Source organism: Zalophus californianus, chromosome 10 (assembly GCF_009762305.2).
Source record: "Zalophus californianus isolate mZalCal1 chromosome 10, mZalCal1.pri.v2, whole genome shotgun sequence".
Classification (NCBI taxonomy): Eukaryota; Metazoa; Chordata; class Mammalia; order Carnivora; family Otariidae; genus Zalophus; species Zalophus californianus.
In genome coordinates, this window is record NC_045604.1 from 66,438,961 (window position 1) to 66,462,430 (window position 23,470).

The 23,470-nt window shown below is 54.5% G+C and overlaps 1 protein-coding gene across 3 annotated transcripts in view; it reads right to left on the bottom strand.

The window, feature by feature from the left end:
* The window catches only part of COQ8A (coenzyme Q8A), a 40,020-nt gene extending 20,928 nt beyond the window's left edge, over window positions 1-19,092 (bottom strand). The window contains exons 1-2 of one of the 3 annotated variants that reach the window (XM_027612782.2): window positions 19,043-19,092; window positions 315-500 (exon numbers count right to left, since the gene is read on the bottom strand). In XM_027612782.2, coding sequence (XP_027468583.2) covers window positions 315-491 — 177 coding nt within the window. In that variant the 5' untranslated portion in view covers window positions 492-500; window positions 19,043-19,092. Of the gene's footprint in view, window positions 1-314; window positions 501-5,742; window positions 5,834-18,936 lie in introns of those variants that run through there. The other 2 variants (XM_027612780.2, XM_027612783.2) reach the window with 2 other exon arrangements.
* Between the last annotated feature and the right edge of the window lie 4,378 nt (window positions 19,093-23,470).

The window sequence follows — 23,470 nt, forward strand, 5'->3', positions numbered from 1 at the left end:
TTTTAATTTCTGAAATTAAAAAGGCCTCTGTTGAGCATGTTCAGTAGAGGCCCAGGAACGGAGGGCCGGGGCAGGGGGGCGGGCAGGATGGGACTGGGCCAACAGAGTGTGGCCTGTGCCCCCGGGCCAGTGAACTGGGGCCTGGGCCACTAGTTCCCGGGGGCTGTCCCAGCTCCGTGAGGCTTCCTGAGCGACAACCCGAGTCACAGGGCTACAGCCCCACACTGGCACCCCACCACACCTGGAAGGACAGCAGGTCCCCCCCCGCCCCCGGCCCAGCCCCTCCTGCCGCCCCCTCCCGCCGGCCTCCTTACCTGCACCTTCCCCAAGACCAAGCCAATCTGCTCTGCAGCTGTGGACTGCAGGGCCCTGGCCGCCACGAGGAGCTCCCCACCGAGGCCCAGGTGTTGCAGGTGGGTCTCCACGGCCACCTGGGTCAGCTTGGCAAGGCCTTTGACCAGCATGATGGCGTCCCCCAGCATGGCAGCCATCCTGGAGGGCTGCAAGAGAACGGGCCGGTCGGAGGGTGCCCCACACTCACACAGAGCAACTCCACCCCGAGGTCTGGGTAGAGGCATCGGGAGGTCTAGTTCTTCCACCAGACCCCCCCTGACACAGGCTGGGTGAGAGACAGGATAGCGAGGGAGGGCCAGGGCTCAAGGTCGGCCCTGGGTGGCCCCCACCCTGTCCTACCCAGGCACGGAGCAGAACCAAAGGCTCCGTGGAGCCGGGGCTGGGGGCCCCACAGCCACCCCGTGAGACCCCGGGGTGTGGAGGAGTGAAGCGAGTAGCCTGACCTCTCCCAGCCACCAAGTGGTAGAAGGGGGATGTGAAGCCAGACACCCTGATTCAGTTCAGGGCTCTTTTCCCTGGACCCAAACTTGGTTGGGGAGGGAGCGTCCGCTCCAGAAGCACCTCCCTCTAGGGCCCAGGGTGCCCCGACGCGAACGACCCCAGCCCCTCAGGGCCTGCCCGTCCCCACCCAGCTGCCCCTGCTCCACCTGGGCGGGCCTCTGACAGACACCCACAGGCCCAGGGGCGTGCAGAGGCCCCTCCCCACCCTCAGGCTCCGCGAGTCCCCAAGCCGTGTGGTTTGCAAACCGCAGTCCAGTGCCATCCATCTGGGAAATCCAAACCGGCACAAAAACCAAGAGGAGCAGCATGCGGGACAGCCAGGGAAGCCTCAGAGCACACTGTGGGTGGGACTCTCTCCTGATAACTTGTTTTCCCTGTGTGCACCCGTACTTTTCCCTCTACTCACAGTGTTAAATGTGTTTCTTCCTGTCTGTCAGGGCCAAAGAGGCAGAAAGCCACCGTACCCGGCGCTGCCTCCCAGGGGAGCATGTGCGGCCGGTCCCCCAAGTATCTCCTACAGCCTACACGGGACTGCGTGCTGGGAGGGGGCAGGATAGGGTCCCAGGGACATGCTGGGGCTGAAGAAAACCCACAGAAAGAACGAACCAGCAGGGGGCCCCAGAGAAGCAGCCGGGGGGCACTCTGGCCAAGGCAGGGAGGAACTGGGGCGAGGCCGTGGGGGGAAGCCCGGGAAGGCCAGGTACACCCTGGATGCAGGGCCTGGGCCAGCAGCAGGGAGGCTGCGGCCAAACAGATGCCTGCGGACTCCGAATTCTCACACGAGGGAAGGGAGGCACCAACTCTGAAGACCTCAACCACAGCTCCAGGGGCTCCTGAAGACGGCTGGCTCCCTCCCACCTGCCCGTCACAGGGGAGCAGCCCGGGTCGGCCCGGGAGTCCTGCAGGGACCCTGAGCTACTCGTATTTACAGGGAGAACGAAGGCACAGGAGGCTGGAGAGCAGAGAGGACCCACGGTCACAGGCCCTCACCGTCACAGTCACACACAGGCGCCACCAGACCCCGGGCGCTCTCCATTCTCCAACTTGGTGACATGGGTCTCATTGCTCCTACTTCACAAAGGAGAAAACCAAAGCCAGAGCTGTTAACGACCCTGAATGGTGTCCCGAATGGTGGCCCTGGGGTGCGATCCCGGCCCTCCCCTGCTCTGTGCCCACCACACCACACTGCCTCCACGAACACTTGGCCCACTGGCTTCGAGGTACCCCCACAGGGACGGGGCCCCGCTCAGGCACAAATGGGCTGCCTACACCTTCATCAAAGCCAAGGAGTTTTCTGGAAGGTGACCATACCCTTGAAAGAGATGAAGGGGAGGGGCTAGCCGGGCCCATCACCTACTGCCATTTCACACCATGGGCTCTGACCTGGGATCCTGGACTTTATGGCAATAAACAAGGGTGAGCCCCATAGACCCAACGTCTAGGCCTCAGGAGACAGCCCATAATCAGAGCTCACACAGGGCTGCTGCCGGTGCTCAAACTGCCCAGGCCCCTGGCCCCATCCCCAACACACAGACATGCAGGACGCAGCACCCCCGTCCGGTCAGCCCACAGGCCCCAGCGAGAGAGGTTTCTGAAGGAGATGTTAGGGACATACAAGGGTGGGTGGAGACCAGGCCCCAGCCATACCTGTTCAAAAGGACCCTTGCTGGTGGCCCCAGGGCAACACCCATATCCCACTGTCCCCAGGTCCCCCAAGTTAGGCCTTCCCCTTACTTACCTCTCAGTCCAATCCAGCTAACCAAGGCAGGAGCCTCCCACAGGCCACAGGGCTCTGATGATTCCCAAGCCTCAGCTTGTCTGCTAATGGATACCCTCCTGAGACCCTCCTGAGACCTATTTAATTCAGACTTTGTTTCCGGGCTGAAAATTAATTCTCCCTGAATTTCTCACGCAAGTTATAAGCATGAACGAAAGCGTCACTAGAGCAGAGCTGAGAAGTGATGTGGGGCCAGTCGGTCTGCCCTGCCGGCACTGGCCCACTGCACCAATCCACGGACGCTCAAACTGGAAAGCCAACTTCCAGCCTTGCGCGCTGCAAGGAGTCCAGTCCTCACTCCCCAGCTCCTGAGCGTGGCAGCACTGAGCACCGTCCCCAGATGGGACGGGATTACACCCACTTCACAAGGACACTTTAGAAAAAATTTCTGAGAGGAGCGCCTGGGTGGCTCAGTCGTTAAGTGTCTGCCTTCGGTTCAGGCCCTGATTCCAGGGTCCTGGGATCGAGCCCCGCATTGGGCTCCCTGCTCAGCGGGAAACCTGCGTCTCCCTCTCCCACTCCCTCTGCTTGTGCTCCTGCTCTCGCTGTCTGTCTGTCTGTCTCTCTCTCTCTCTCTCTGTCAAAATAAATAAATAAAATCTTAAAAAAAAAAAAATTTCCTGAGAAAAAAATGCTAAATAAATTGACCAAAGTTTCTTTTAATTCCTGCATTTGGGAGATATGAGTAACTATGGTCTCTTCCAGTATTTTCCTGATTCGTTTAGTTGACATATACTACTTTCAAAGTGGCAAACGGGTAAGTCATCTAAAACCAGTACACACTGGAAACTAGCTATGGGGCATCTGGTGGCTCAGTTAAGCATGCAACTCTTGGTTTCAGCTCAGGTCATGATCTCAGGGTCCTGGGATTGACTGAGCCCCATGGCGGGCTCCACGCTCAGCAGGGAGTCTGCTGGGGATTCTCTCTACCCCCGACCCTCGCCCCCCCCAAATAAATAAGTAAATCTTAAAAAAAAAAAACTAATTAGTTATGCCTTTCTTTGCAAACGGCTGCGTCCTCGTCTCCAGCAAAGTCGCGATGGGCACGAGTCTGACCCCAGCCAGCGGGCACCAGGGAGGGGAAGAGGGGGACTCCAGCCAGCTACTCTGCCAGGCAGGCCCCATCCAGGTGGAAATAACATCACAGAGATGCCACCTTCCTGCTCGCTGAGGCAAAACCTGCTTTCCTCAAATCAACAGATGCTACGTATCAACAGTCATTTGTGAACAGATTCACACATGGATGCCCAGGCCCGCCCCGACTTTGACGCTGCTCCACTCAGTGCAAAGTCAGCCGTTCACACCTAATCAACACCAGACTTTTTTTTTTTTTTTTTTTTTTTTGCAAAGGTACTGTCTACCCTCAAGGGGCATCAGGAAGAGGAAGGACAGACAGAAGGCACTACCTTTCCAAAACTTTTCTCCCCTTTGGTTTTCAAAAAGTGGGTGTCACGGATCTGAGGTACCAGAATCCCAACGGGACTCAGAATTCAGCTACCCTGAAATTTGCGGCAAACCCCCTGCAGGAATTCACGAGAACCAGGCACTCAGCTATAGCAGGGGGTGTTTCATCATGATCTGAAAGAAAGCAAAAGCCCCAGGGCACCTGGGTGGCTCAGTGGGTTAAGCGTCTGCCTCCGGCTCAGGTCATGATCCCAGGGTCCTGGGATCGAGCCCCACATTGAGCATCACGATGGGCATGGAGCCTGCTTGGGATTCCCTCTCTCTCTCCCTCTGCCCCTCCCACCCCCACCCCACACCCCTGATGGTTCTCTCTAAAACTGTTTAAAAGACAAAACCTCATCTGCACCAGGATTCATCTACAAGTATTCGAGCCCTCTCCCCATGGCACTCCACTCCACTGGCCACTGAGCAGGTTTTTGGACCTTGCCCAGACGTAGCAGAGCAACTGAGCGCCCAGCTCTCTGCTTGGTAGGTGAGCCCCAGGGGACAGCCAAAAGTGCTGGGTGAACGAACAGATGTGGGGGGGCAGCACTCCCGTTGGGCGTGCCTACTAGGGACTAGCACCAAAACAAAAAGGCATTCAGAGATGCATTGCTTGTTCGCGAAGGTCTCCTCCCAGTGCTCTAGGCTAGTCCCTGCAGGCCCTGGTGAACCCACCCTTGGCCCCTGGGCACCCAGAGCCGTGGTGCCATGCAGACACTTCTATACTGGATCAGACACCAGGGAGAGAGCCAGAGGCCAACGGGGGCTGACACACGAGGGTCAGGTGCAGAGAAGGCCGCGGACCCCCAGAAAAGAGTCCTAGGAGCAGGGACATGGGGTCCAGCTCTACCAGGGCTGCCATCTATGCAACTAAGTGCATCACTCTCCAGTTCATCCCACTCCAGTAGGAGAGGGCTTTGGGTGGCTCCCCTTTTCTGGTCCTAACATGCTAAACCGCTTTAAAGGACGTAAAGAGCTTAGAGAGAGAGAGAGAGAGAACAGGAATCGACACAGCTTAGCACTCCCAGGGACAGAGGCTGGAAAACAGTCCCCAAGCTCCAAGAATGCTCCTACTGACCCCTCACTCTCTGACCTTCCCCGGGCTTTCAGGACACGAGCTCACCATCTGTCACTCATCTCTCCTCTCGAGGGGCCAGCAAGCCAGGGTTGGATCCCCTTCGTGGCTCTCAATCGTGGCGTGACCGAGCAGCCTCGTCTGACCAAAGCCGGGTAGCTCTATTTCCTGAGCGGCCCCAAAGCCTCGGGAGGGCTGGGCGAAGGACCCCAAAGGAAGCTGCACAGAAAGCTCTTTGTCTTGGGGAGTGTGTGAAGCTTCATCCAGCCATTTGCCCCACACGTCACCCCCACGTCCCACCGGCATCAAATGGCCCTCACCACCCCCATGCTCCCCATCCTGAGGAATGGGGCCACCACCCACTTCTCTCAAACCCATCCTCACCTCCGCGGACTCCCGGGCCACTCCCAGCAGGATGACTTCCCCAGCCCCTAGCTAGCCCGCCTGCCCCTAGTCCCCGGCCCTGACTCCCAAACCACTCCTTAACGTCCCAAGCTCTCTGAGGTTCCTAAGGGGCTGAAAGGACTCCCATGACCTGACCTCCCCGCCTGCCCGCACCCCAGTTGCTCTCCTTGTTCCCTCCACTCACCGTGTCCCAGACAGGCCAGCCCAGCTCTCCTGCCAGCCTCAGCAGAGGATCACACTTTCTTCCCCCACCGCCCAGCTCCTGGCCCAAACACCACCTCTTCTGGGACACCCTCCCCCAACACGTCCCACCCCAAAAACCCACGCACGCACCCCCCACCCCACCCCACCCCCAGCCCGGCCTTCCCCCAGTGTAGCAGTGCCTGCTGTAAATCTGCCTGAGTCACTGTCTCCTCCCCCAAGGGGCTGTCAGCCAGAGCAGGGCAAGGACCACACCTGCCTTCCCCTCCCCGTGTCTCCAATGCCAAGCTTCGTGCTCAACACACAGCAGGCGGGTCATAAATACTCAGGAAACAGAATGAACTCAGCTGCTCCCTTGAAGGCTCAAGAAAGCTGGGACGGGCTCACACCTGCTTGCAGCTTTAATCTAGATTCGGAATCAGAGGCCCCTGGGAGGCCTGGCAGGAGGCAGGCTGCCCATGCTTTAGTGCGCAGCAGAGTCCCCCAGGAGGCTTGTGAAAGCCCAGACTGCTGGGCCCGCCCTCAGGCTCTGGGTCTGTAGGTCTGGGGTGGGCCTGGAAACCCGCCCGACTCACACATTCCCAGGTGCTGCCGCTGCTCACGCTGGAACCCCACCCTCGAGACCCCCTGTTCTGGACGATGAGGGGGAAAGGGAGCAGAGTGCTGCGCTTCCGCAAAGCCTGGATCGGCCCATCAGTGGAAACCCTCCACCTGCCCTTTCTTTTCCTGTTACTGCCCCAAGAAGCTAGAAAAGAAATGAATGCGCTTAAAGACAAGGAGCCACAGGGCCACCACTCAGGACTGTCACTTCCCACGGGGCTGTTGAATGTCCTTTTCCGGAGGCCCCAGGGTGGGGGCGCCCGTGACCTTCTGCCCCCTCCCAGCCAAGACTAAGCTTTACTTTGGGCTGGAACATTCTCAATTTCCAGCCTGCATGGGCCCTGAAAAGCTCCTTTACGGTGCTTAAAATTTCGCCTCTTTCCTTCTACTCTAAGTAAAAGGAAACACCAGGTGACTGTTTCCCAAAGGGACTCCGAGGGAACGTGTAAGTCAGAGAGACTCAAACCTCGGGACCCAAATCCATGAACTTCTGTGGCTGTGCCCTTCGCCTTGGCCTTCCAAATCATGCCCAGGGGCCAGCACTGGACTCTCGCAGGAGCTCCAGGCCTCGGGCCGGTGAGGGCCACCCAGCGTCTTGCCAGCGGCTTCAGAAACAGCCTCATGTGCTGGCAACTGAATACATGAGGAAGGACCAGGAAGAGACAGAGACAAACAGCCCCTGTCGTCCGATACCCGCAGCCGGACCTGGAAAGTCACCTTCCCGTCCGTTAGGGCTCCGCAGTCCCCACAGCTGCCAGTCACCCCCAGAGCCCCCCAAACCCGCACGTCGAACAGGAAGTCCCCTTTGCCAGGAGAGTCATGCATGGTGAGGAAAGGAGCCAGCCTCAGGGCCTCAGGGCATCTTCCAGGCTGAGGATGTCCTGTTCCCTCGGAAGCTGCTTCCAGACCTGAGGGCTCTTTCTCGGAGCTGGTGAGAAACGCACACCCGTGTGCTAGCACACACAAGGGCTTGCTGGGCAGCAGGCACTCGGACACTCTCCTCCAGTGAGTTTCACTGCATCCCCAAATGTCTCCAAGCTGCTGGGCACTAACCACAGCTGCTGTAACTTCCTGAGACTTTATCGTCCGCCAGGCTGTTAGCTAAGTGTTCCCTCAATTATTCTTATAAGCTAGGTGCTGTTACTATGTCCATGTTTGAAATGAAGGCACTAAGGCACAGAGAGGTTCCATAACTTGGCCAAAGTCACAAAGCTACTTGTAAGAACTGGAGCCAGGAAGGACTTGAGTCTATCAGCTCAGGAGCCAGACAGCCATTTAGCAGCTAAGAGGAGAAAACAAGCTGAAGACTGTTCAGGTACCTTAGACGGTCAGCCTCCACTCTCCGCCTGCTGGGGGATTAAGACAGTCTCAGGCTTTCCCGGAGTGTTGCCCCCAGATGGGCACCAGGCTGGGGGATGGGTGGCTCACAGAAGCAGCAGGAGAAGCTCCCCCCGCCCCAAGGATGCCCAGGGCTCCGGAGCATGGGGGGTGGGGGACAGGGGGGGCACAGGGGGTCCTGAGCGGCCCCTCCTCCTTCTGGTGAACAAACGGGACTGACTACAAATGGGCCTTTTAAATGCCCACCTGCCAAGCACGGGGTCCTGACAGCAATTTCATTTGCTGACTAAAAACTCCCCAGGGACACCTGGGTGGCTCAGTCGGTTAAGCAGCTGCCTTCGGCCCAGGTCATAATCCCAGGGTCCTGGGATCAAGTCTCACATCAGGCTCCTTGCTCAGCAGGGAGCCTGCTTCTCCCTGTCTCTCCCTCTGCTTGTGCTCTCTCTCTCAAATAAATAAAATCTTTTAAATAAATAAATAAATAAAATAAAAACTCCCCAAAGTTTTCTGCTTAAAACCTAAAAACAGTGTTTATCTCATCAAGATGCTCCGGAGCCAGGCACCCCGAGTTCAAATCCTGACTTTGCTGCTGAACTAAAGTCACCAAAGTGTCTCTTTGTGCCTCAGTTTCCCCACAGGAGTGGGTTAGGTAATCCACACAGCAGCACTTAGGGCCCCGAGGGACTGGCACACAGTAGGCGTTCACCACTGTGCGCAGAGACGCTCTGGAAGGAGGTTCAGCCTTGGGGAGACCAAAGGGTGCATGAATGACAGCAGTGTAGACAGTCCCACTTATTTATATCCGAGCGCTCAGGCTGGGTACAGTGTCACATCGGACTCAGGGACGGCAGTCTCACCCTCTCCCGGGGACCAGTGCAGTTTGTTTCATGCTGTGGTGCCAGGGGCCCACTTGGAGGCTAGAAAGAAACACCCATTGGTGATCCTTATCACAGCCAGTGCCACTCCCAGAGGAGAAAACAGGAAGCTTTCGCTGGTATTTTATGGGAGGAACGGACAGTGCGGGGCGGGGGGGGAAGGGGCGCGGGAAGGGGGCTCTGATCCCCATGATGACCTCTCTGCATGCCATGGCACACTCTACCACCAGAATAATCTTCCCCAATCCACTTCAACATGCCAACCCCCTGCTCAAATGGCTCCCAGCTGTCTAAAGGATCAACACGAGATGCCCAAGCTCCTGGGCCTGAGGCTGGAGGTGTCACAGTGAGGACCCGGGCCTCCCATCCAGCCTCCACTCACACCGGTGCAGAGTGAGCACCGCTCCAAGCCCCGGCAAGCAAGCCCGCCCCTGGGCTTCTGCACATCTAAACTGCACCTCACCCAACTTGCAGACAGGGGAGGCCTGTGCACATGAGGCAGCCTCGGGGCCTGGGAATCAGCTCTGCCCTGACCAGCCGGCCACTGCAGGCCTGCTCCTGAACCACCCTATAACCTGATTCTCACCTGGAGATCACAGCATAAACTGTTAGGACGTCCAATCTAAGAAGGAGAGGCGAAGCACCCTGAAATGTACGGACACACCACATTTACTCAAGGACTTGAGCTGACTCTTAGCTCTCGAGGAGTCTTCCCTCGCTGCCCTCATCCTCCAGGTCGACCAGATCCCGCCCTGCACGTCTCCGGCACATGCATGCCTCTTCTCTCCAGCCCAACCCCGAGCCCTTGTGGGAGGCTCCCGTCTCTGACCCCCTGAATCCTTCCCCACCGACACCCGGACTGATCGTGACCACGTGAATGACTACTGTCACTGCACTGTCACCCAGGAAGGTGGACAGGACCCTGGGTGGGGACCCTGGAGCTGTGGTCGAGAAGTTTCCTTTAAAGTGAAATCAAGTATTTAAAGGGTTGTGTTGAAAGGTGGCAAGCTGGGTCATGACCTCACAGACATGTCCACGCCCTGAGCCCTGTAACAAGTGACAATGTCAGATACCGTGGCAGAGGGGGCTTTGCACATGGGATTCAGGCAAAGATCCTTAAGATGATGGGATTATCAAGATGGGCCCAATTCCCATCCCGGGGTCCATATGGGAGGGAGGCGGGCAGGTCCGGGTGGGCAGGAGGTGTAACAGAAGCAGAGGCTGAGGTGCAGGTGTCAGGCAGGTGGAGGCAGGAACCACAGCCCCGGGAGGCAGGCCGCCCCCTGGAGGCCAGGAAAGCCAGGGTCACTTCTGCCCTAGAGCCTCCAGAAAGGACGGGCCCTGCTGACGTACCACCTCGGGCTCCCGACCTCCAGAACCGTCGAATAGTAAATCTGCAGCATTTCAAGCCGCTGGGTTTGTGGTAATTTGTCAGAGCAGACACAGGAAACGAATACAGGGGCCATTTTTTGAAAGGCAAATCACGGGGCGCCTGGGTGGCTCAGTCGGTTAAGTGTGTCTGCCTTCAGCTCAGGGCCCTGGGATGGAGCCCCACATCGGGCTCCCGAGCCTGCCTCTCCCTCTGCCTGCCGCTCGCCCTGCTTATGCTCTCTCGCTCTCTCTCTCTGGGGACAAATAAATAAATAAAATCTTAAAAAAAAATTAAAAGGCAAATCGCTGGGTTGGGAAGAGGGGCGGGCTGTATTCTAGAATAATTTCCAGATCATTCTTCTAACATAATTAGTTCAGGCACCCCACAAACAGCCCTGGGTGCCAACCACGTGTCAGGTGCTGTGCCTGGGGCTGGACTACCCCAGAGCCAGCTCAAAACACACTCCTGTTCCCGATGACAGAGTCCCACCGGCTCTCAGGATCAACATGCCCCATGCCTTCCACGGCTCAGTTCAACATCCAAACCACTCCTGAGAGTCTGATACACAGCCTGGGTGCCACTGAGTCCACGGAAGAGCCCCCACTCTCAAAATGCTTTTCATCAGCTTTCACCCTCTTCATCTTTCAAAACACTTGCATTTCACGTTTACTATTCCAGTGAAATCGTAGTCGCAAGCTGCGACCATTTACAGTCCCGTCTGTGTGCCTGTCACTTTACACGACTCCCCTGCCCTCCCACAACAGGTGCCGTCCCTGTTCACTGGGGAGAGAGAGCTCAGCAAGGAGGAGAAATCTCCCAAAAGTCCCAAAGACGTCGGGTGCTGGCCCTTCCACCCTGGCCTAACCGCAGGCTCCGGCCCTTTCCTTGCTGCCCAGGAGGCTGAGAGAAGAGCAGCTAAGAAATCTGCCCCCACGTCAGTAAATCAACATTTTATTTATTTTTTATTATGTTACGTTAATCACCATACATTACATCATTAGCTTTTGATGTAGTGTTCCATGATTCATTGTTTGCGCATAACACCCAGTGCTCCACGCAGAACGTGCCCTTCTTAATACCCATCACCAGGCTAACGCATCCCCCCACACCCCTCCCCTCTAGAACCCTCAATTTGTTTTTCAGAGTCCATCGTCTCTCATGGTTCGTCTCCCCCTCCGATTCCCCCCCTTCATTCTTCCCCTCCTGCTATCTTTTTTTTTTCTTAACATATATTGCATTATTTGTTTCAGAGGTACAGATCTGTGATTCAACAGTCTTGCACAATTCACAGCGCTCACCATAGCACATACCCTCCCCAATGTCTATCACCCAGCCACCCCATCCCTCCCACCCCCCCCACCACTCCAGCAACCCTCAGTTTGTTTCCTGAGATTAAGAATTCCTCGTATCACTGAGGTCATATGATACATGTCTTTCTCTGACTGACTTATTTCACTCAGCATAGTACCCTCCAGTTCCATCCACGTCGTTGCAAATGGCAAGATTTCATTCCTTTTGATGGCTGCATAATATTCCATTGTAAATATATACCACATCTTCTTTAACCATTCATCTGTCGATGGACAGCTGGGCTCTTTCCGCAGTTTGGCTATTGTGGACATCGCTGCTATAAACATTGGGGTGCACGTACCCCTTCGGATCCCTACATTTGTATCTTTCTGGTAAATACCCAGTAGTGCAATTGCTGGATCATATGGTAGCTAGCTCTATTTTCAACTTTTTGAAGAACCTCCATACTGTTTTCCAGAGCGGCTGCACCAGCTTGCATTCCCACCAACAGTGTAGGAGGGTTCCCCTTTCTCCACATCCCCGCCAACATCTGTCGTTTCCTGACTTGTTAATTTTAGCCATTCTGACGGGTGTGAGGTGGTATCTCATTGAGGTTTTGATTTGGAGTAAATCAACATTTTAAATCAACAGTCTCCTGGAGACACGGTAAGGTTCATGCCCTGAAAAGTGTGTCCACCTGGTTGCAGAAATCATGAGTCATAGAAATTCTGGAGCTGGCAGGGTTCTCAAAGGCCATCTGGCCAGACTGCCCCTTCTGGAAAGCTCCCGAGTTACCTGCACTCCCAGCACCAGCAAGCCCAGCCCCTCGGGGCCAGGCTTGGTTCTTGTCTCAGACACAAATGGCAGAAAGAGGCAGGAGCCCCACACTGAAGGCCACCTCGGGGTGTGCATGAGCCAGAAGGGGATGCTGGGTATGTGGTCCTCAGATCGCCACACCAACACCCAGTACCAGTCTTTATTAGCTGCCCCTCCGAATACCACACACAGCCCAGACAGGGATGCTGGCACAGGTGTATGCAAAGCCCGGTATTTTTTAAAGTAGGGACCTTGCCCAGACAAGGAACCACCCTCGACGGACAACCATACTCAGGGACAGAAATGGGAAGAGGATCAGCAGGGACACTGTCAAACCCCCCCCCCATGCCCCAGTGCTTCTGCCAGAATGGACTTCCCCCGATGCACGCACACGTGCACATGCGCACACGTGTGCAAACACACACACACACAGAGGTTCTCCTACTTCCATGTGCCTCCTCCCCCTGGAATACCACTTCCTCTGCCCAAATCCTACCCACCCTGATGGAATGGTACACCGTGCAGAGTGGCCACCCTCATCTTTCTCCAAACTCCCGTATCTCTTGATGGCCTGAGGTCACCTCCAGATGGTCTGTGTGACCCTGTGTAGCTGTCCCGTCCCCCTTACTGTGCAGTGAGCTCCTGGAGAGGGGACCTCTCTTACCCTGTTCTCTCTTCCCCACGGGGGCCACCTCCAGAACTGAACCCAGGGTACTCCCTAACTGACGGAGCCCTGACATCTAGAACCCAGAATCGGGGGTCCTGTCCAAGACCACCCTGAGACCCCACACAAACAGCATAGTGTCATCCCCCTTGCTAACAGGCTCTGGACCTCACCTGAAGAGTCGTGTGTGTGTGAACAGTCCCCACGACCTTGCATCCAGTCCCGCTGATGGCAGGACATCATCACCAGGCCTCTAGTCCCCTGACGGGAGCAGGGTGGGGATGGCGGACAGGGGAAGATGGACAGGGGAGGGTGGATGGTGCGCCCCCCACCAAGGGACAGCCGCCACGTGTGACCTCGGGCACACCTGTTCTCCTCCTCGGGCCTGCGCTTCCTCATCTCCTCCTGTACAGAACGGGGTAACTGCCCACCATGGTCTCCAGCTCCCAGAGACTAGGACCCATTCATCCCTGGAGCACAGGAGGCCGACCTGGGAGCATGGCCAAGGCTGTTCTGAACACGGGGAGGTCACAGGGTCTGGGAAGAACGATGCTCTAAAGAACCGAGCACTGCCCCTTCCAGGCACTGTAGAGACCAATTGCGGAGAGACAGACCCTGCTTCCCCCGGGGGGAGAGGGGGCAGCCTTGGTCTCAGGACACAGGCCTCTGGGAAACCCACCTCCCTGCCCCTCTGCCACACTTACTCACACACATGCTCGTGCACACATGCATGCACTCACACCACACTCACATACTCACACCCCCATACACTCAGTACTCGCACTCACACCCACCCACATGTGCACACACTCGTGCACTCACACTCTCACACCACACTCACATACTCATGCCCACACTCACACACTTGTACTCACACACATGCACACCCACCAGCGCACACACTTAAGCACTCACGCTCTCACACACTCATGCTTGCGTACTCACCTGCTCTTGTACTCACATACCCATGCACTTTTGTGTACTCACACTCACACCCTTGCACTCACACACAACTCATGTACTCGCACTCACCCATGCAAACATGCACACGCTTGTGCACTCGCACTCAAAGTGGCACACTCACAGACTCACAATCGCACTTGCACTCACATGCACTCATACGTATTCACACACACACATTCACTCACCCACCAGGAAGAGCTAGCTCCTCAGTGGCGGGCAGGGGCAGGGCCTGGCAGGCAGGAGGACACAACAGGACACCCCCCTGGCTTTCTCTTCAAGCACCCCCAGCCCACCCAGCCCCTCCCATCCAGTGGGGGGAGGGCCCTCACTCATTCTCCTGCTGCCTCCTTGCTCCCCCCAAGAGGCAATGTGCTGTGTTACCCCCTCAAGCCTACATCTCAGAGCCCTCAGATCCGGCCCACCTCTCCCATCCCAACTCCTCCCCCCTCCTCCACTCGGGACTCTCCCCACCCAGCTGTGCCTTCACTCTCTCCTTCCAGGAAAACGGTCCCTCTCACATCCACAAACCCTCTCTCAGCCTTCCTGTGCCAAATATAAAAATCCCCCTGCTGACCGGTGCTCCCTATTCCCAGGCATGTCCTAGGTCCGCCCATCCCTGCTCTCAGCCCACGCAGACCCTCTCAACCGCCGGCGCACCTCTAGAACCAACCCCGTTCCCCGCACACGCCACAGCACCCCTCGAAGTCCCACACCACCAGTGAACGGGCACGGGGAACGTGTCTGTAACGGGACTCTTCGATACCTCGATTGTAGTAATGGTTATGGGACCCTACGCATTTGTTTTTGTTTTTGTTTTTGTTTTAGATTTACTTATTTGAGAGAGAGAGCACGCACATGCACATGAAAGGGGGTGTGCAGAGGGAGAGAGAGAATCTCACGCAGACTCCATGCTGACCACAGAGCCTGATGCGGGGCTCAATCCCAGGACCCCGAGATCAGGACCTGAGCTGAAATCCTGAGCCCGCTGCCCAACCGAGCCACCCAGGCGCCCCGAGACCTTATGCGTTTCTCAAACTGCACAACCACCTACTAGACAGGGTGACTCTACCACACGCAAATTATATCTTAATAAAAAGAGGAGGTGAGTCCCAGAGGTACCTCAACCCCTACATGTCTAGAACTAACATCACCGTCTTCCCCCAAACCAGCTCCTCCCCAAAACTAGAAACCTCAGCCCCTAGTATCCAACCAGCCCCTGAATCTAGACCCTCTACCTGCACAGATTTCTATTCTCTTGAATCTATGCCTCACATTCCACCTCCCCATCTGCCCCCTGCCCCGCCATCCACCACCTGAGACGCAGGCCACCCCCACTTCTCACAAACTGCCTCACTGGGCTCCCTGCCTGGCCACCCTGACCCGCCTTCCATCTGCTCAGCACACACCAGCCCACCGTGGCACCCTTCCCATGGCAACGTCCATTGGCCACCAGACCTTTGCCCCCACTCGGCCTCAGCCTCCCCGCACTCCTCTCCCAGGGAAAAGCACCCATCTTTCCGGCCCCAGCAAGCACTCTCCTCCCAGCCTTTCTCCAGCAGAAGCAGCTTGTGCTCCACGCTGGGTCCCCACAGCAGAGGGCCTGTACCCCCTGTGGGTCCTGCATAGTCTGGCCCGGACTATGCACATTATCAGGGCAGGGAGCTCACGCTCACTCTGTCACTCTCTCTGTCTCTCTCTGGGGGCCCTCTGGGCTGCAGCTGGACTCATGAGCTGGCCTGAAAGAAATCCAGCTGAAAATTGCCAGGAGTACGGAGCCAAGCCCTCCTGGCTCCTGACCCCAGTGCTGAGAGAAAATGTGTGGAAGCACTGCTCTGCCTCACCCAAACTCACCCAAACCATTAAGGGCAGAGCACGTGGTGGTCCCTGGACTGCTAACATCCCCCAGGAGTGAGCGCCTAGAAACTTCCACAGCAATTTAGCATTGCCGTGCCATGTTTACTGTGCTTTGCAAACACACTGCTCTGCAACAAACTTGGAAAAAATAAAACCCGGTCCTTTGCCACAAGGAGTCTTTGAAGCACTGACACCTGACCCCGCCCCCCACCCCCAACTCCTGCCTCTTCCTGCTGAAATCCTGCTCATCCTCAGAGCTCCCCCCAACACTCCTCCAAGAAGCCTTCACAGTTTGCACCCAGAGCCCCTAGTCCAAACCACACTGAGGGCCCTGAGGTGGAATGTGCACCCCCCCTTACTACAAGTTCCCCGAGTTCAGGGACCCAAGTGCTGTTCATTTCGATATTCCCAATGCCATGCCTGATGCAGTCAATCCATCCGTAGTTGTTCAATGAGGAGTAAAAAACCAGATCCGCCTACAATTCCAGAGTGGGCTTTTCCTCAGGGGCAGGATGTGGAGGGGCACTGACCCTCAGAGTACACAAGGATTTTCCAGGTTTGGACCAAATGTAGCCCCTCTGCCCCAGCCCAGATGGGATAGGAGGACATTAAAAAAAAAAAAAAAACACAAGTTTAGGGCTCTTGGGACAAGAGAACAGTCACTATTCTACAATACCCTGACTTGCCGATCTGAGCGAAAAACACCTGGCTCTCTCGTGAATCTTTTCTACATCCACCCACTGAAAATAAATCACTCCCAAGTATGAAGAATAAAAAGACATTTTCAGGGTCATTTCTAACTTTAAATACTCTGTGGGCCCCTGACCTCAAAGCAAGAGGTCAAGGGCTCAGGAGCCTGGAACCCCACAAGGAACAACATGCTTACAGACGGACCAGTGGGTACCCACTCGGCTTTGCAAAGTGCGGGCAGAAGCCCCCTCTCACGTCCTGCATCCAGGGTCCTGGCCCTGTCTCAGGGTCTGCAGACTCCCCCTGTCCCAGAGGCGCCACTCTTGAAGATGCGGGCCCTTGAGCTCCCCACACCACTCTCTCCCTTCCACTGGTTCCAAGTTCCTGGCTGTTATTCGGCAGGAATGCACGAACTATTTCCAGATGCCACTGTCAGATCAAGACAACGCTGTATCTAAATATTCCTGTCTAATTTTGCACACAGCTCTTGTTTCAACTGACAAAGATAATGACTCAGTGTCCATGGCTCTTGGCGGAAAACTATCCTGCCAAGTTTGGACTTCTCTAAACTTCTTTTTGAGAAAGGAGAAGTGACCTCTCTGTCGGGATCCTTTTCTAATGGCAACAGAGGGCACCCAGAAGACCACCTAACTGACCAAGGAATGTTACGGGAAAATCCTGATACATACCCACAGGATCAATGAACAAGACAGGAGAATTCATGGGAGGGAGAGGCTTGGGATATTCTTCCCTGCTCTATGCAATAATCACTGTTTTTCAGCTGTTCTGCATCCCCACCGATTCAGTACTTAGAACCTTGGGACATAAATTCCAGGTTATATTAAAGGCAAAACCTATACTCAGAAGTAAAGCATCTTTCTCTGCATCTTTGACACTGATGCTTCCACCGACCATAGAGGCACTTTACAAATGATACATGTGCCTGTGTTGCATGCTCTCGTGGAGGGGCACACAGCAAATGTAGATAGACATCCCCACACATAGGCTTGAAATGCAGCCACTTACTCTGCACACCCAGGGCCGGCCCCTTTCCACATCCCAAGACACAAGAAGATGACTAAAGCATCACCCTGTGGATAACAGAGTTGGCCTTTCTGCCAGGGTTTGGAAGCTTGAACTTGTTTGGTCACTATTTAAAAACTGTCCCACAGTTATTTCACATGCATATCCCCAACCCTCTTGCAAAGTCTCAAAGATAGAAACCACCAGCCTTCTCCTTCTTTTGCATTCTGGACCCAGCCAATCACTGCCCTGCATCCAGCAGGCAAAGTAAATGCCCATGAGTTTACCTCCTATCACTCTCCTGTCCCTCCAGGTGCGGAGGTGGGGTCCCTTTGGAAGCCCATCTATACAGCTTCTATCCCTGGTTTAGGATGGGGGCACAGCACTACCCTTTGCCTAAACCTCTCAACTGCGCATGGGCAGGTCCCAGAACGCCTTTCTGGCAGCACAAAAAGACTCGTCTTAGAGTCTTAGCTCAATGGTTCTAGACCAAGGCGATTTTGCCACTTAGGAGACATTCGGCAACGTCTGGAGAAATTTTTGGTTGTCACACTAGTGTGGGTGTTGGGGTGGGGGGCTGCTTCCAGCATCTAGTAGACAGAGGCCACAAATGCTGCTCTACATCCTACAACGCACGGGTCACCCACCCACAGCAAAGAACTGTCCAGCCCAAACATCAAGAGTCTGAAAACTGGAAAGCCCTGTCTCAGGAGACACACAGGGAAGTGCTCACACCATCTGGGTCACTTTTCCTTTGAGGTGCCCAAGGTCAGGCCAAAAATTCTAATAACCCTGCACTGCCTGCATTATTTGCAAGGCTGAAAAAATACCCAGAACCATTGCCAGAGTCTTAACGATGCTGCTCTGGTGAACCTAGAGCACCCCCTCGTCTCAGGACAAAGGCCCTCCTGCCAGGATGACCTGTCCAATCACAACAGGACAACTGGCAGGCTGGTATCATGCATGCTCGGATCCTCTGGCAACCACTTGCAGGCCCGGCTCTTGGGTCTTCCGTCACGCACACCCAAGGCCCCAGTGAGCACGACATGTATTCCAACGGGCTGTGCCCGGCCAGTGGAGAGCCTCTCGCCCTTCAGGAGGCTGGCACGTCTCAGCCACGTGGAGAGCCCCAGCACCCAGACCTGCCCTGGCAGCATTCCCCGTCCCCGAGGCCCACCGGCTGACTGCGTGTGGTAGGGGGCTGAGACTAGGGACAGGCAGCAGCTCAGGCAATTTAGCCCAAACCTCTCCCAGGGCCCCCAGGGCCTGGAGAAGCATGAAGGTGTACCCAGGAAAAGCTAACGGATGAAAGGAGCAAGAAGGGCCCCCTTTCCCAAGTACACCCCAAACCCCCACCTAAGAAACCCGACAGCGGGGCCGGGCCACGGGAGTCCGAGTTGTGACCCGAGCCTGCAGCCAGCGGCACGCAGACCCCCTGCACACAGCGTGGAGGGTCTGGGAGCGAAGACCCTGAGACAGCCGGGAGGGGGAGGAGGCCGGGCGGGCGCCCCGGGGAGGCAGGCGCAGCGGGCGGAGCTGGGCCCGGGGCGGGCGGAGCTGGGCCCGGGGCGGGCGGAACTGCCACGGGGAAGCCGCCGCCCAGGAGCGGGACGCGGGAGGGGCGCGCGCGGGTGGAAGGCGAGCCCGGCTGTGCCCCCGGAGCGCGCGGCGGCCGACGCGCCACAGCCTTACCCTGCGGCAGGAAGCGGAGCTCCGCGGTCACCTTCCCGCCGCCTGCGCGCGCTCGCCAACCACAGCGCCGGTGCCCCACGAGCCCCGGATCTGTTTACCTACTCACCCGCGCCCGGGCTCCCGGCGTCCGCGGCCCCGCCCCGCCCCGTGGGCGCTCCCATTGGCCGCACCGCCGTGACTGGCCACACGCTGGGCGGTGCGGAGCAGCGCGCTCGGCCTGTGCGCTCGCGCCGCGGCCAATGGGGACCGAGGGCGGAGCGAGGGGAGCCAATGGGAGGCCGTCCAGCGCTCGCGGGGTGGGGCGGGGGAAGCCCCTCCCGCCCTTCCCTCTGCGCTGCTCTTTGCCCTAGTTGGGAAACCACGGCGGAGGGAGGGGGCGCGGTGCCGGGCCAGGGCGGGGGGGTAGTGTGTGCCCCGGGACGAACCCTCTGTCAGCTCTCCGCTCCGGCCGGGGCTCGCGGGGCCTCTCTTGCCTCCCGCCCTGCCCTCTAGATATTAGTATATCCTGCAGTGTGTGTGTGCATACATGCGAACGTGTATGCATACCACCCAGTAACCCAAGACGCCAGTGCCTGGGGCATTCGGGTGAGAAGCATGATGCTCCAGTAATCCCCCTGAGATTTCCAAAATTCTTCCTAATGACACAGAGATGGCACTTAGTTTTTTTCCACCAGCGTGCAAAACCAATGAGCTACCTCTCGCCCTTTGCCCCATCCCCATCTATCTGCTTCCATTTTCAGCAAAATTCATGGAAGCATTACCTGTATTCATTTTCTCTACTTCCTTCTCTCCCATTCTGCCTGAACCCATCTGGTCAGCCCTACCCAGCCGACCCCCAGACCAGTGCACCTGGGATCTCCATGCTGCCAGACCAAGCAGTCAGTTCTCGGGGCTCGTCTAAACGGTCCCTGGCAGGTGACACAGTTGGCCACGCCCTTCTGTCTTCTCGGTGGTTGCCCTGGGGTGTAATTAACATCCTGGTCCAAGTTAGGGACGCCTGGGTGGCTCAGTCGGTTAAGCGGCTGCCTTCGGCCCCGGGCCATGATCCCAGGGTCCTGGGATCGAGTCCCACATCTGGCTCCTTGCTCAGCAGGGAGCCTGCTTCTCCCTCTCTCTCCCTCTGCTTGTGCTCTCTCTGTCAAATAAATAAAATCTTTAAAAAAAAAAAAAAAACATCCTGGTCCAAGTTAGTAGGAGCTTAATTTCAATAATACACGGTAACTTTTCTCCTATATAGCTCCATTCTCCCTCCCGGCCCAGGGTTGGTATTGTCATACAATTACATTTTTATACATTGTCTGCCCACCCCACAGATTTATCATTGCTTTATGCGGTTGTTTTTAAATCAGGCAAAGAAATAAGAGTTACAAACAAAAAATATGCTTATACTTATATATTTACATATTTACCTATATAGTTTCCTTTACAGGGTTCCTTATTCCTTCATGTGGATTTGAGTTACTGTCCCTTTATTTCAGCCTAAAGGACACCATTTATTTTTTTACAGGGCAGATGTGCCCTAGTGATGAATGCCCTGTGGGCTTTTTCATCTGACAAGGTCTTAATTTGTCCTTCATTTTTGAAGGATAGTTTTGCTGGATATAAAATGTTTAGTTGACAGGATTTCTTTTCTTCAGTGCTTTAAACAGGTCATGCCACAGTCTTACGGCCTCCATGGTTTCTGATGAGAAATCAGATGTTAAACTTATTGAAGATCTTTGTACATGATGAGTGGCTTCTTCCTTGCTGTTTTCAAGGTTCTTTGTCTTTGTCTTTTGACAGTTTAATTACCATGTGTCTAGGTGTTTATCCTATCTCTGAGCTTATTCTATTTGGAGTTTGATACACTTCTTGGACATATAGATTAATGTTTTTCATTAAAATTGGGAAGTTTTCTGCCATTATTTTTTCAAATATTCTTTTTTTAAAAGATTTATTTATTTATGATCGAGGTGGGGGAGCAATAGAGGGAGAGGGAGAGAAGCAGACCCCCCCCACTGAGCCGATGTGAGGTTCCATCTCAGGACCCTGAGATCATGACCAGAGCCCTAATCAAGAGTCAGACGCTTAATCGGCTGACCCACCCAAATGCCCCTCCAATACTCTTTAGATCCTTTCCTCTCTCTCTTCTCCTTGTGGGACTCCTGTTACATGTATGTTGGTATGTTGGATGATATCCCACAGATTTCTGGGGCTGGGTTCATTTTTCTTCAATCTTTTTCCTTTGTTCTCTTCAAAGTGGATCATCTGAATTGATCTTTCGTCAAGTCAAGATGCTTTCTCCTGCCTGCTCAAACCTGCTGTGGAGCCCTGGGGGTGAATTTTTCATTTTAGTTCCTGTTTTTCTCAACTCTAGAACTATCTGATTATTTTTTATAATTTCTATCTTTTTACTGATATTCTCTATTGGAGGAGATATCATTCTCAAACTTTTATTCATGGTTTCATTTAGCTCTTTAAATATATTTAAAATAGCTGATTTAAAGTCTGGCTAGCAGGGGCACCTGGGTGGCTCAGTCAGTTGAGCATCCAGTTCTTGGTTTCAGCTCAAGTCATGATCCCAGGGTCCTGGGATCGAGCCCCGAGTTGGGCTCCCTGCTCAGTGGGGAGTCTGCTTCTCCCTCTCCCTTTGCCCTTCATCCCCCACTTGTGTGCTCTCTCTCTCTTACTCTCTCTCTCTCTCAAATAAATAAAATCTTTTAAAAATAAATAAATAAATAATACATATTTTTTTTAAAGCAAGTCTGACTAGTAAGCACAATGTCTAGGACATTCTCTATGCTTACTGGTTGCTTTTTTTTTTCTATACATGGGCCATACTTTCTTGTTTCTTTGCCTGTCTCATAATTTTTTATTAAGCACCAAACATTTTAAATAATATAATGTGGCATCTCGAGAAACCAGACTCTCATCGACCACCAGGGTTTTGTTCCTGCTGCAGCTTATTGTAGCTGTTGTTGTTTGTGTAGTAACTTTTGGAAACTAATTCTGTAAAGTCTGATTTTGTTGTACGTGGCCACTAAGGTCTCTATTCAGTTACCTCAGTGGCCAGCTAATAATAAGACAGAGATTTCCTTGAATGCCTGGAAGCAGCAAATCACCCAGGTTGTGTGCATGATGGGGCATGCCCTCAACATTGACCTCGGTGGTTGACACTACCTTCACCTAACTTCCCTGCTTGTGCGGAGCCTTGAGGTTAGTCAGAAGTGATGTCTTCAGGCCTCCTCAGGCCTTTCCTGAGCACACACACAGCCCTGACTTAGCAGGGTCCTCCCTAAAACTGAATTTTACACAGAAGTGCACAGATGGGCCTAGGAGAGGGTTCAGGAGTCTAACTAAAGTGGGGTCAAGCAAAGAATCTTCACCAATCCCTGGGACATTTGGGGTATAAATTAAACAACATGTGGCTAAGAATAAAAACAACTTAAAACTGTGTGATGGTCAAAACCACCAGTGCAGAAGCCGCTGTTTCACAGCAGGGAGAGGCATGAAGAATAGAGTCACGGCCTGCACCCCTGCTCTCCACAGGCTTCCCTGTGTGCTCACCCCCCATGCCCAGGGCTCCCAGAGAGTGTGGCATTACATGAACACACGTGTTTTTTTTTTTAAGATTTTATTTATTTATTTGAGAGAGCGAGAATGAGAGAGAGAGAGAGAGAGAGCACATGAGAGAGGGGAGGGTCAGAGGGAGAAGCAGACTCCCCGCCGAGCAGGGAGCCCGATGCGGGACTCGATCCCGGGACTCCAGGATCATGACCTGAGCTGAAGGCAGTCGCTCAACCAACTGAGCCACCCAGGTGCCCCGAACACACGTGTTTAATAACTATTTCATTCACTGAATATAAGAAAGTAGGAATTAAAACAAATTCCATTACTGCTATGAGTCCATGAATTTCTCATGACACCTTCACAAACCACAGTGTGGGAAATGCTGGTTTAAGGTGACCACAAGGGTCTTCCTCCCCCTGAAACTTTTCCCTGTTTTGAAAAACTTTTGAACATTTGAATTAATGTATTCCAACCTTCCATTAGGTAATACCTTCACATGACTTTCTAAAAACTATTTTTAAAAGGTTTTCAGTGAAGTCTCCCTTGCTCCCTCTCTCTCCTGCCCAATTCCCAACCCCAATGACCCCCCACACACCCCCACACACAAATTGACCACTACATTTACATTTGTCTCTTTTCCATGTTTCTTTTTAAAGATTTATTTATTCATTTGAGAGAGAGAGCAGCAGGAGCTGATGGGGAGGGCCAGAGGGAGAGGGAGAAACAGACTCCCTGCTAAGGGCAGAGCCTGAGGCAGGGCTTGATCTCACAACCCAGAGATCATGATCTGAGACAAAATCAAGAGTCGGAGGCTTAGCCAACTGGGCTGCCCAGGCACCCCTCAATGTTTCTTTATATATATGAGCAAAGACACACACGCACTCATATTCTATGCATTCATATTATATACACTCTGTTGTTTTTTCGTTGAACAATATAGCCTGAAACTTTCCAAATTTGTACACAGAGAAGCATCCTCACTCTT